The sequence below is a fragment of the Petaurus breviceps genome, unplaced genomic scaffold (genome assembly GCF_028583685.1).
Source record: "Petaurus breviceps papuanus isolate PSGF00001 unplaced genomic scaffold, PetGlider_PUasm1.0 98, whole genome shotgun sequence".
Lineage (NCBI taxonomy): Eukaryota > Metazoa > Chordata > Mammalia > Diprotodontia > Petauridae > Petaurus > Petaurus breviceps.
In genome coordinates this window covers 35,046,511-35,060,059 of record NW_027187460.1, presented here as the reverse complement: position 1 = coordinate 35,060,059, position 13,549 = coordinate 35,046,511, and the positions used below count along the sequence as shown (strand labels likewise).

General features: G+C 37.8%; 1 protein-coding gene across 1 annotated transcript in view; it reads left to right on the top strand.

The window, feature by feature from the left end:
- DEPTOR (DEP domain containing MTOR interacting protein) overlaps positions 1–7,080 on the top strand; it is a 212,488-nt gene extending 205,408 nt beyond the window's left edge. The window contains exon 9 of the mRNA XM_069081160.1: positions 651–7,080. Coding sequence (XP_068937261.1) covers positions 651–779 — 129 coding nt within the window. The 3' untranslated portion in view covers positions 780–7,080. The remainder of the gene's footprint in view (positions 1–650) is intronic.
- Positions 7,081–13,549: the final 6,469 nt, after the last annotated feature.

Genomic DNA, 13,549 nt, shown 5'->3' with positions numbered 1-13,549 from the left:
AATAAAATGAATGACAATATAAACACTTTACGATTTCTAGATTACTTTATATAAACTACCTCACTGAAACCTCACAACAACCCTGTGAGGTATATGCTAGAATTATTCCCATTCTATAAATATGGAAACTGAGGCTAAGAAAGATTAAAATGATTTTCTGATGGTGCTACTTGTCTAAGGCAGGGTTGAGTCATACTGACCACAAGTCTAGTGTTATATCTACTGTAACATGATTTAATACAATTTAAAAATGAGAGTGGTCCAATGAAAAGAGCTCTGGCCTTGGGGCCAGAGGAACTGGGTCTAAATCCTGCCTTTGACGTTTTCTACCTTGATGACCTTGCACAAATCACTCAAACCCCCCCCCCCAGGCCTCAGTTCCCATATCTGTCAAAAGAAGGAGTTGTGCTGGATGGTTTCTCAAGCTCCTTGCAACTCTGCATGTTTTATCCTAAGGTCTCCTAAGAGTTTTGTTAGTATATATGCACACATATGTATATATTCTGTACATACGTATATATATTTATAAATATGAATGTCAGTGATATCAAATCAAATCGATAAAATGTATTTTTTTCTTTTAAAAGTTCAATAATTTTTTTATGAAGAGCTTTGTTCTTGAAAAGTACTTTTTATCTTTGTCTCTTCAGGTCTGTCAGTTCGTTGTTTCTGTGAATGGTCTCAACGTCCTGCACGTTGACTACCGGACCGTGAGCAATCTGATTCTAACAGGCCCTCGGACCATCGTCATGGAAGTCATGGAAGAGCTGGAATACTAAGGGGGAGACTTCCTCCTTTCACCACTGTATCAGACAAATATGAGCATAACTACCTGCAATGAGTAACACAAAACAATGCAAGGGAAAAGCTGCCTTCCCCACCTGAACGGATGGTGGTGACCATTTATGTCTCCTTACCCCTTTCAGTTTACTTTCATGTGATCTAAATGTGCAAGTGCCCTTTAAGAATCCATCCTTCTTCTCATTTAGGACACTGGACTTACCATTATATAGTGCTACCCACTCCATGTCCTTTCAGTGTTTGTCATAGTTGTATTCTTTTCCTTTAATATCTTTTCTTTTTTAGAAAGAAATTGAAGTTTTTCTCTCTCCAAACTTCAAGATGCCAAAAATCCCCATGAATGATGGAATGTACTTGTATAGGTTCTCATTTCAAAATCTTAGTGCAAACAGCATGAATTAGTGTAGTAACATTGATAAAAGTTCAGTGAACCTTATATCAAAATGGTACCTGCCGGGCCCTTAATAATCTATGTGCCAACTTTTTAGAAATAGATTGAGAGCATTGACATGTCTGAAACCCACTAGAATCCCACATGATCACTCTGCCATTGGCAGTCAACTTTTTATTTATAATATGCTTTCCAAGATGGTATGGAATAAAAACTTTTGTAATTTTTTTTAAAGCATTTCTTAAAATATTCTACAGCTCTCAGAAGGTACATTACCCTTCAGGGGCTGAGTGGTTGTAGGCTATAGAAACTACAGTCACTTTTTGGAATTGATCCTAAATTCATTGAATGTATATAGATAATCATTTATGTATGTATATATGTGTGTATGTATGTACATACCTAGGGCAGCTAGGAGGTCCAGTGGATAGCCCAGAATCAGGAAGACCTGAGTTCAAATCCGGCCTCAGACACTTACTAGCTGTGTGTGACCCTAGGCAAGTCACTTAACCCTGTTTGCCTCAGTTTCCTCATCTATAAAATGAAGTGGGGAAGAAAATGGAAAACCTTTCCAATATTTTTGCCAAGAAAACCCCAAATGGGGTCACGAAGAGTCAGACACAGCTGAAAACAACTGAATGTATATACTTGGTAGATAGATAACTGATTTAGATTCTGACAGTGTTTGTGGCACTTGATTAGAATGTCTTTTTAGGGTAGGAAAAAACAACAAACTACAGTTTGACCTACAATGTGAGAAAAACAGAAACTTTCACCTTCTTCTTTGGGGGCACGTTTTCCCTGATGGCATTAGCTTTCTTGTAGGACACATTTTATGTCTCTGTCCTTGGTTTTTTAGGATTGTCTTCCACTGAGATCAGAACTTGTTGTTGTGTCTTTTGAGCTTGTGTGTGAATGGTGTGTTTTCTTTTTTGGGCATGAGAAAGAGTTTACTTGGGGTCTCCAGGAAGGAGGTGGTCCCAAAGGAAATTATTAATGACCTGTGTTTAGGGTACCAGGGAGTTGCTAGATGCATCTTATTTCTATGTAAAGGAATTCTTAATGCAACTAGAGTGATATACATAGTGTTTGGTATGTATCCATTAATTCCATTTCAGAAGGCCATAGGATAGGTGACACTCCATTCCCAGATAAGTAATACACTATGATTCTATCTCTTCATAGGCAGAATATAAGTGAATACAGTGCTTTATAGTCTAACACTTATTTGACCTTCAAGAATGTTGAATACGACTAGAATCTTTAATACTAATATGATTCTTTGGACCCCCTAGAAAACATTTTTAAAGGGCAAAGTATTTTTTTTCTTAGCATCCTTTAAATTGAACTCCTGTAGGGAAAAAATAGTATCTGGAGCCAGGGGTGGGGAACCTGCAACTTTGAAGCCACATGTGGCCCTCTAGGTCCTCAAGTGTGGCCCTTTGACTGAATCCAAACTTCACAGAACAAATGATGGAGATCAATGGAAATCATTTAGCAATTACTCCACCAATAATCCCCTTAGAATTTGTTCTGTAAAACTTGGACTCAGTTAAAAGGCTGCACCCAAAGACCTAGAAGGTCACATGTGGCCTCAAGGTCAAAGGTTCCCCACCCCTATAATATGATTGGTGTAGGGAACCTTCTGAACCATTGATAGTCAGCACCTTCTCTGCAACTTATGTGTTAAAGAGTAGCCTGGATCATAAAAAAAGTTAAGTGACTTACCCGAGGTCACAGAGCCAGCATGTGTAAGAGACAGGGTTTGAACCCAGGCATTCTTGGCTCTGAAGCTAAGCTTACACCATGCTTTAAGGGAAAATTACCCTTTAAACTTTTTTCAATATCTTTAAAAGATGAGGCAAATCTTTTATATTATTAGACCTTAAAGGTTTTTCAACATAAGAAAGAATCCCAGTCAAGAAATATTTTCCATCTTCTTTTCATGCCATAATGCCCTGATCTCTACAATTTACAATCTATACTCTCCTGCTCTCATTGTCTTCACTGTAATATCTCCATGAATTCCAGATGCTTTAATTCCCTTTGCTCAAATGAAGACTGACACCAAAAGAAAAAAGACTTTTAGCAAAGATTGCATTCTAACTTGCTATAGTGGTATTTTCTAGCTCGTTTCTTGATACATCAATGGAACTTAAAGAATCATAGATTCTTTAATGGGCAGTGGAGATCATTTAGCAATTATTCTATTAACAAGCATTTCTCAGGCCCCTACTATGTGCCAAAAAGTGCTCTGAGTACTGAGAATATAAGACAAAAGTGAATCAGACTCTGTCCTTAAGAAGTGTACATTCTAGTGGAGGACAACATGTCCAGATACACACACATACACAGATTTATAAAAGCAAATGCAAGGTAGCTTTGGTCTAGCTTCTATGTCTTCGTTTTCTAGGTTAGGAAATTGAGGCAAGTAACTTAGGGGGGAAAGTAACTTAGCCTAATTTACTTGCATTAAGTAGCTGAGCCAGGATTCATAGTAAAGATGTGAATTCAGGTCTTCTGCGTGCCAATCCAGTGCTCCCTTTGCCATATCATGGCATTGGGTAGTGGCCTCCATAATCTGCCTTTGGAAGTCAGCAATGTTAATGGACCCAGTGCCATAATAGTTCGAGAAACATTGCCACAAAAGGGTTCAGGTATGGATTTTACGTATGTACTTGATTTATGGGTATCTAACTAAACTTATCCCATTTGTAGCATAGGTGCTAAAAATAAGGTTTGGTGACTTTTAATTATAAATAGTTTTTTTTCTTTTGGTGGTACTTGTACAAAATATTTACCTCCCATCGGGGAATGAAGTGTTTTGCCAACATGCCAGGCAATTGAATTTCAGTAGGAAACAATACTTCTAAGAACTTGGGGAAGCCCAATGAAATTCTCCTTGAGCATGTTTTAGCCATGACTCCATGATGACCTTCCATTACAAGGGTCAATATACCAATTTGGAAAGAGTTGGTTGGCTTCATTAATTAAACAAGTTGATAATAAATGTCAGAAAGTTGGGTTAGAAAAGGGGATTGTGTGATGATTCCCTTGTAAAGAACAGCTCTGTTCTGACTTTTCTTGGGGACAGCTGGGTGTACTTTAGTTCCTTTCCATTCAAGTCAGCAAGTGCAGCTGTTTGCCAGGAAGTGGACAAGGCACAGGAATCTAAGGTCATTGTACATTCATTGGCATCTGGAGGATTTCCCCTTTCACTCCTTATTGTAATGGCAATGACAGTAACTGATACATTGTGCTTTAAGGTATGCAAAGTGCTATAAATTTATAAACCTCTCATTTGAACCTTGATACAAACCTGCCTTTTAGATAACACAGTTTTTATGATCTCCATTTGACTAGTGAGGTTCAAGGACTTGTGTTTGGTCACACTGCTCACATCAGAAGCAGGATTCAAACCCACTTCTCTGCTGACTCCAAGTTGGAATCTTTTCGCTACATCCCCACTGTCAAAATCAAAGTGAGGGAGAGAGTGAATCTGATTTTGGAAAGGTTTTATACATAAACAATCATTCAGATTTAATTTCCAGGCTAATGACTATAATTAGCCAATTAGTCTCTGACTGTGACTGTAATTTTTAATTATGAATGAAGCTTTAAGCCTAATTAAAGCCCATAAATCATATAGTCATAGAGCATTACTTTGGGGAAGTATTGGAAGGAATTCTAGAAATCACCTAGTCCACCACCTCCCTTTATAATGCAGAATACTGAGGACCAGAAGATCATATAACTTGCTTAAGGTCACACAGCTAGTGTGGAATGGAAGAACCAGGATGAAAATCCAGGTCTCCTAAATACCAGTCCAGTGCTCATTCTACTACGTGGTGCTTCAGCCATAGTAAATTACTTTATATCTGCAGCAAAGAAGAGTAGAAATGTAGTTGGCACTTCTTTACATAAGTGAATACATATAATATTATTATGATGAAATTGGTAATACAATAGTATTATATACGTGATAAGAGGCACATCGTGCAATTTATTACCAATAAAGCAGGATCATTGATTGCACAGACCTCCCATTATTTCATATCATGCAAAAAATTAGCAATTTTTTTGATATTGCACCAAATTTTAGACTTGAAATTCCTTTTCTAAATCTCATACCTAGTGCAGAGTAATGGACTGTAGTCTTTTCTGTGCTGTTAGCTACCTGTGTGACCTTAAGAAAATGACTTGAACATTCTGGATCTCAGTGTCCATAGCTATAAAATCAAGGGGTTATTTGATCTCTGAAGTCCCTTCCTGCTATAATATTCTATTACATACATATATGTATATATAAAAATATATAATATAATTTTTTACTGGACCCTTGATTTCCAGTATGGAGCTCCAGGTGAAGAATTCCCTCTCACTGCAATTCAGCATCTTTTCTACTCAAAGTCTTAGAGAGATGCTTGGGACATGGCGAGATTAAATGATTTGCTCAGGGTTACGCAACTAATATGTATTAGAGATTAGAGGTGAGAATTCAATTCAAGTCTTTCTAATGCCAAGGCCAGCTGTCTTTCCACTCTTCCATGCTGCCTCTCAGGATTCTGTAATACCTTTACAAAAATATTACATGGATACATGCTCTCTGTGAATTTTTGCAGTCACTTTCTCTGCTTCCTTAAACTGTATTTTTCTTTTTGAAAATAGAAGTTGGAAGTGACATGATTTTAAAAATCTACACTAGCATAATATCTGCGGTCAGCGCACATTTTGGCTCTTTGTTTATGAGCTCAGTTCTATTACAGACAATGATACCCAGCAAAGTAAATGACTTATGTAGACCGTACTGTTTGATAATTTTTGTGTTGATCCTTGAAAAACAGGTCTGTAAATTTACTGGGTGGGGAGGAATCAAGGAGTGGAGGGCAAAAGGTGGAAAGAATTAATTTAGAAATGGAATCTCAAAATCATAGAGCATCAGTCCTAGAATATACCTTTGAGATGATTGAGGTCAACTTTGTCATTTTACAGATCAGAGAATTGAAGACAAGCACAGTGGTAATTTGTTCAAGGTCCTGCAGAGGGCAAGATCTGGGACTCACATCCAGGTCTTTTGATACCAAGTTCCTCAGTGCAGCAAAGATCCAGATCTATTTTTTTGTTGTTGTTCAAACTGGACTTTACCCGTCTAATTTTCCTTTTCAAACTTGCCGTGGAAAGAGTCTTCTGCCAATACCTACTTTTAGCTGATACTGTGAACTCAAAATGTTCATTCAGTGTTGAAGCACTGATTCTCCCAAGTCAACGGTGATTTTTGTAGCCCCAGAACTTCCGTATTTAAGTGAATTGATCAGAATGTCATTCTGGTGCTATCATCAAGGGTGCAATCACCATAATGTAGACTTTGGGGAGCAAAATGTCGTTCCTCACTGAAACATCTTGAAAGGCAAACCCACAGAGCACCAAAATGATGATGTTTATCAGGTATTGATATGCATATGTATTATCAAACGCATTAGTATATGTACTTAAAGTAGAGAATGTTGATTTCAAAATTCAGCTAAGGCTCATTTGGGTCCTGATTTTTTTTTTTTAACTTGCTGCATAATACTGAAAATTATGGTTTGAAAAATAAAATAACATGCAAGGCAACAAAAAATTAATTTTCAAGGCCGATTATTTTTTGTTTCAGCTTTTGCAGTATTTTAGAATATATTAGCTATTTTATCTCAAAAAACAGTGTAAAATTGATTTTTGGCTAATCTTATTGGATAAAACTCAAGGGACTCTAAAACATCATTTAACATAGACTCCAACAAAGAATGTAGCCACAAGTCCAGTTTGTAAAATTGCATAATGAGGTATGTTTTATGAAATTATTTTGCTGGGAAAATATGCATTAAAATTATTCTGCATTTGATCCAGTATTAAGTATTGTTTAATGTCATGTATTATTCATTTCATATATGGTATAATATTTCATTGGATCCATGGGAACACCCTCTTCATCAGTGCCAATAGCAACCTACCCACCCACCCCTTCTTGTCCTGTGCAATTCTTGTCCATATCTTTTATAATTCTTCTACAGAAGATCTATTCAACATGATGGAAACCATTTTCTGTTTCTTTTAATGTCCACAATCATTCAGCATATCTTTCTTAGGCAGAATATTAGTTTTATTGTTGCATGGTTGGTTAGTTGTTATCCTTCATTCAAGAGGACCAAAATGACATCTCTAAGTCAGAGTCAAATTTCAATGTGTCTTGACTGTGGCTGATCAGAACAATATGAGCTTGGAATGTTCCATCACAGGTCAGGCACAAATAGTCCATAAGAACACTTGGGGTGGATTCTCTAAATTTGTGCATCCATTTCAAAAGTCAGATTCAAAAATCATCCTATATTGGGATTTCACTAACTAAAGATACATGCTTTGGATAATCTTAACATTAACCAAAAACCAAAATATTTTCAAAGCATTTTCAAATACATTACCTCATTATATCTTTGTAATAACTCCTTGAGATGGACAAGGTAGATATTGTTTAACAGATGAGGAAATGGTGGTGGGGGTGGGAGTCAGATAGCCTAAGTGACTTGTCAGACTTCTCACAACAGGTTAGTGTAATAGAGTGAAAAGAATGTTGGGAGTGGGGTGGAAGTTGAAAGATTAGGATTCTATTCCTGGTTATCACTAGCTGGTGATGTGGCTCTTGGGAGAGTAGTACAAGCAATAAAAATAGGAGACATTTATCTAGTCCTTTGGTTTTCATATCTTCCCATATTGTCTCATTTCATCTTCACAACTCCATGTTTTAAATAATACAACCATTGTTTCCATCTCTGTAAGGCCAAAGGTGGTGATGAGTCTAAGAATATAGCTATTTAATTGGGCTGGCCCTTGACAGCAGACAGACAGCCCATTGTGAGGTTCATCCTGGAAGCCTTTCCAACTTAATAGGACCTACAAGATTTGTGTTCCAGGAATAACCTTTAGAAACCCAAGATGACCTTTATGCCACAAAGAAATGCCAGAACAGGACTTTTAAAAAGGAAATGTATTAACTAAAAGTCAAGTAAAATATGTAATCTAATTATTAATAAAGCATTTTAACACCTGAAATTTGGAAGAAAATCTTGCCAGCAAAAATTATAAACAAAAAATTAAATAATAAGTAAATGGATGAATGAGGGAATGAACAAATAGATAATGAATTAGTGTTGTACCTTTAGTTATGAATTAGCTTTAATCCCCTCTTCTCTCCAAACTCTCTCCCCCCCCACCCCCCATTCTGGTCAATACTTCAGCTTCTCTGTATTGTTCCTAAAATGTTCTACTCAAAGCTGACCATAATGAAGACAATGAAAGTCTGGTCAGAACAGACCTTTTTCCCAAGAAGTGTCATCTTGCCAAACCCCTCCCATCCTACACTTTTAAAAAGTTGATTCCTTTGGTATGGCTAGGTGGCACAGTGAATCAAAGCAATGGCCCTGAGTCAGGAGGATCAGAGTTCAAATCTGGCCTCAGACACTTAACACTAGCCGTGTGACCTTGGGCAAGTCAACCCCAATTGCCCTTCCTTCACCCTCCAAAAAGTTAAAAAAAAAAAAGTGAATTCCTTGAAGCAAAGTAAAAGACTTTACTTTCATTCTTATTAAACTTTCTTATGTTCAACTCCTAGTTCTAGCCAATTGATCTGACTCTTTTATCCAACATGTTAGCTATTTCTTCTGGCTTTGTACCATCTACAATCCCTAATAAGTGTGGCATGTATGCCTTCATCCAAATCATGGATTAGAAAAACACAAAAAACTGACACAGTGGGGCACTTCACTAGAAACCCCTCCTAAATAGAGACAAACCTGTGAATGAGCACACTGAGTCTTGTCATTCAGCTGGTTCTGAATCATCATGTTGTTCAGTGATTCAGTTGTGTCCGAGTTTTCATGGCCCTGTAGAGAGCACAGCAATGCTGTCCATGAGGTTTCCTTGACAAAGAGACTAGAATGATTTGCTATTTCCTTCTATAGAGAATTAAGGCAAACAAAGGTTAAATGACTTGTCCAGCACACAGCTAGTAAATGTCTGAGGCCAGATTTGAACTCAGGTCTATCTTGACTCCAGGCCCAGTGCTCTATCCACTGAACCATCTAGCTGTCCCCTTGAACCATCTGGCTGACAATTCCTCTTTATGATCCACAAGACTAGCATGTGAGATTTTGCCTTAATTCAAATTGCTACATGAATAGTGTTTCCCAGATCTACCAGCAACAATAATTGTTAAAAAAAAAAAAAAAGAAAATTCACTTAATCTGGCATTACTTGTTCTTTAGCAAGTCACATGCTCTTGAAGAAGTTTTGTGGTCACTTTTTTCTCTTTCTCTTACATTCTAGAATTTTGCTAGAAATCGAAGTTTACAAGTTCCATTTTCTTCCCTTTGGTGGAAATCATGACAATATTTGTTTTCCTTCAGCTCTGTGCTGCTTCCACTCTCCATGATTTTTCCAAGATCACTCACACTGATTTCACAATCATACCCCTTAATTCTTACAGCCTTGGTAGGTAGCTTATCCAGATTCAATGACTTGAACTAATTAAAGGCAGCTGGATGCTTTCTTACTATCTCTTTCTTATGTCCTTTGACTACATCAACCAGTCAAATATCACCTGTATCTCAGTTAGGGAAGCCACTAACTTAATTCCTCTCTACATGACCTGTTTTCTCCACAGACCATTGTTACTTAAGGCTGTATAAAAAACAGCATGTCAGTTTTAGGGGGAGACTGGACATGTGATTTCATTGATTTGCAGAATTCCCAATGAATAGATCAGAATTTGCTCCCTGATTTTTAGTCTTAGATTGATGCCAGAAGCAGTAAGAAGTCAAATGATTTACCTAGAGTCACAGCCTCAGAATCAAGACCTGAACCTATTATGCCATAATATAGAAAATTACTTGAAAAACAACAACTAACATATATAAATGATATCTTCAGCACAAGCTGGGACTAAAGGGCTTCATCAGATGATCTATATGGCACTTAATTTCATATCAAGCTCTGTGCTAAGCACTTTAAAGTTATAACCTCATTTGCTCATCAGAGCTGCCCTGGGAGGTAGGTGCTATTATGATCTCCATTTTATAGATGAGGAGACTGAGGCAAACAGAGGTTAAGTGACTTTCCCAAGGTCACACAGGTAGTAAATATCCAAGGCTGGGTCTGAACCCAGATCTTCCTGACTCAAGGCCCAGCAACCTAACCCCTGTGACACCTAGCTAAGATTTCATTAATATCTTAGCAGGTTCCCAGCAGTTTTTCCAACATGCTTCTTTAAATAAAGTTGCAAACAGCAATTAGTCTGCTCTTGGCCCACAGTGAATACTGCCAATACCACGCTGTGCAGTGATTTAGGAAGGTGGTGTTTTTTCTTGGTATTTGTTTGTTTTAAGACACCATCGTTTCTTTATAAAGGAGCTGTGTGCCCAGAAGACATGTTAATTCAGTTATGGCTGTGCAGGCATGCTTGTGGTTGCCTTCTCTAGAGCCTCTGGAGACAGATACAAGGAATGTGGAAAGAAAAACCTCCGCCCCTACACTGTGGCTACAAATGGACTTTCTGTGACCAAGAAAGTTGAAGAACAGGCTATGTTCCTTTGACTGTGTGTGAGGTGACTATACCAAGAAAAATAAAGGCGTGAGCCATGGAGATGTTGGCAAGAGTTGCCAGGCCTCTTACACTCTGGAGAGCCCCAGGGATCTGTCCTTGGCCCTGTGCTCATCCACATTTTTGTCAATGATTTGGATTAAGACATAAGTGGTAGACTCATTAAATTTGCAGATGGCACAAAGCTGGAGGGAATAACTAATATAGAAGCTGAAAGAGATCTTACTCTAATTTTCCTTTGCATTTTTTTTTATTGCATGACTTTCTCATTTCTATCCATAATCTGTCCTTTAAAAATTTCTGGGCCTTTATCCTTTAAAAAACATGGTGGAGTGGGCACACAGCTAGTGTCTGGAACTCAAGAAGATGAGTCTTCCTGACTCCAGGCTTGGTTCTGTACCCACTGGGCTACCCAGATGCCCACTTTTATGGCATTTGTTTGGGGGGTTTACTCTTTAAATCTAGTCATTCCCTCATTTTTCTTACTTATTAAGGGAGATTCCAACTGAAACCTACAAGGTGTGAAATTTACCTTGGTTCATAAAAGCTCCAGTCATAACAAATGTCCTCTGAACTTAGGTGTAGTCACCTGTTTTGTTTGCTGGTCACAGACCCACCATAAGCAGAATGAAAAAGAAGTCAGCTGTTACTGGGTGTCAGATCCTGAGGATGGGTCACATATAAGAAAACTCCCCTTTTGAAACTTGCCTCTAAATGTCATTATACCTCTGCCAAGAAACAATACTGTAGAAGGATGCAGTTATTTTTGCCCCAGCAGGAGTCAAAGAAACTAAAACCCTTCTCTCACTGGAGTTCATAGTAGTCCATGAATAATGAGATTATAAACAATGAGATTCCTTAGGTCTAGTACTTAACATAAGAAAGAGAGAGAACAGGGATGGCTAGGTGGTGCAGTGTGAATAGAGCACTGGCCCTGGAGTCAGGAGGACCTGAGTTCAAATATGACCTTGAACACTTAACATAAAAAAAATTAGCCCTGTGACCTTGGGCAAGTCACTTAACCCCAATTGCCCTACCTTCTGCTCTCCAAAAAGCAAAAAAAAAAAAAAAAAAGAGAGAGAGAGAGGGAGAGAGAGAGAGAGAGAGAGAGAGAGAGGGAAAAAAAAAAAACAGAATTCAGAGGAGATGGGAGGTATAGTAGAGTTGGAGTAAGCCAGAGCACTAAGTGGGTGCCATACAAAATTCCAGTACGCTTTTTAGGCACTGTTTCAACCTGGGCTGCTTCAAAATGGGGTAAAAACAACAAAAAAAAAAACTTGAAAAAAATTACACTCAGGGTGTGACATAGAATTTGATAAAATTGCCTGCTGCCTTCATTTCAGGAGACCACCAGATTGTCCCTCTTATTTTCCACTTTCAGTTTAAGCAGCAAGATAACACATCCTGAAAAAAAGAAATGTTTGTTTCTCTAGTAACCATCCAGTTTTCAGTTATATACTTTTTCAGTCCTAAATAATTAAATGTCCCTAAGACATTTGTCCATGCCCAGCTTATTCTCATAAATAGAAATTAGAAGAGATAAGGGTAGGAAATCAAAGAATATTAAATCTAGATATGACTTCATAGATCAACCATTTCTTTTTACAAATGAGGAAACTGAGGCTTAAAGAAACTATACTTATGTACATATGATGATAACTGATAATAAGATGATTGCATTTACTATAGCACCTTAAGATTTGCAAAGTACTTTTTAAATATTCTCGTTTGATTCCTTACAACAACTCTGGGAGGTAAGTGCTATTGTAATCCCCATTTTATAGATGTGGAAACTGAGGCAGACAGAGGCTAAGTGGCTTGCCCAGGGTCAGACAGCTGGTAAGTGTCTGAGGCTGGATTTGAACTTAGGCCTTAATGATTCCAGGTCCATCACTCCTGAAATAAATGGCTACCTCATATTTTATGCCCAACTCCTCCCCCACCCCACCCCCCCAAAATCATAAACTCCATAATGGAAAATTATTTTCCATAATTTCATTTCTAGCACTTTTTACATGCTAGATAGTATGACACTTTGATGGATCTGTTTTTGTCAGTGTGGGAATCCCTCCCCCAACACATATTGCAATACCTAAGATTCCATAGTCCAAAGGGAGGTGCTCATTCAACCAGTGGAATTTGTTTTGTCTTAGAAATTTTGATGCTGCACCATTTTTTTTTCTCTAAAAACATACTCCCTAGAGCAAAGACTGGGTCTTCTATTACTTCTTCTAAAGGCCTGACTACACTGCTGGGATTCAGCTAAGCAAGAATCATCATTTTCAAGCTTTGTCAGGATAAAGTATAAGCTGCATATGAGAAACAAAGAACTTACTCTAGGAACAGTGGGGGGACAAAACCTCTATAGAACACAGGGGAAATGAAATACGCCTTGCCAACTATGCCCGATGTGTTGGCATTATTAAAAAATGTCGTGGGGAGGATTAATGCATGGGCTCTAGGCACAATTTTCAAATCTCTGTCTTTTGTAATACTTGTCTTCCAACTCCACATCTCCTGAAAGGCTGAAAGTCCAGAAAGACAAGCACAGAAAATCAGCAGTAGGTTGCAAAGAATTCAGAATTTGATTTGAATAATTCATTATCGCTTCTTGCTTCCCTTCCTCCTCCCCTCTCCCTTGTATCATTTCCTTATTAATAACCTGTCATAATTACTTCTTGGTGAATAACAGCTAAAACAACACACCATATATCACATCTAATGTT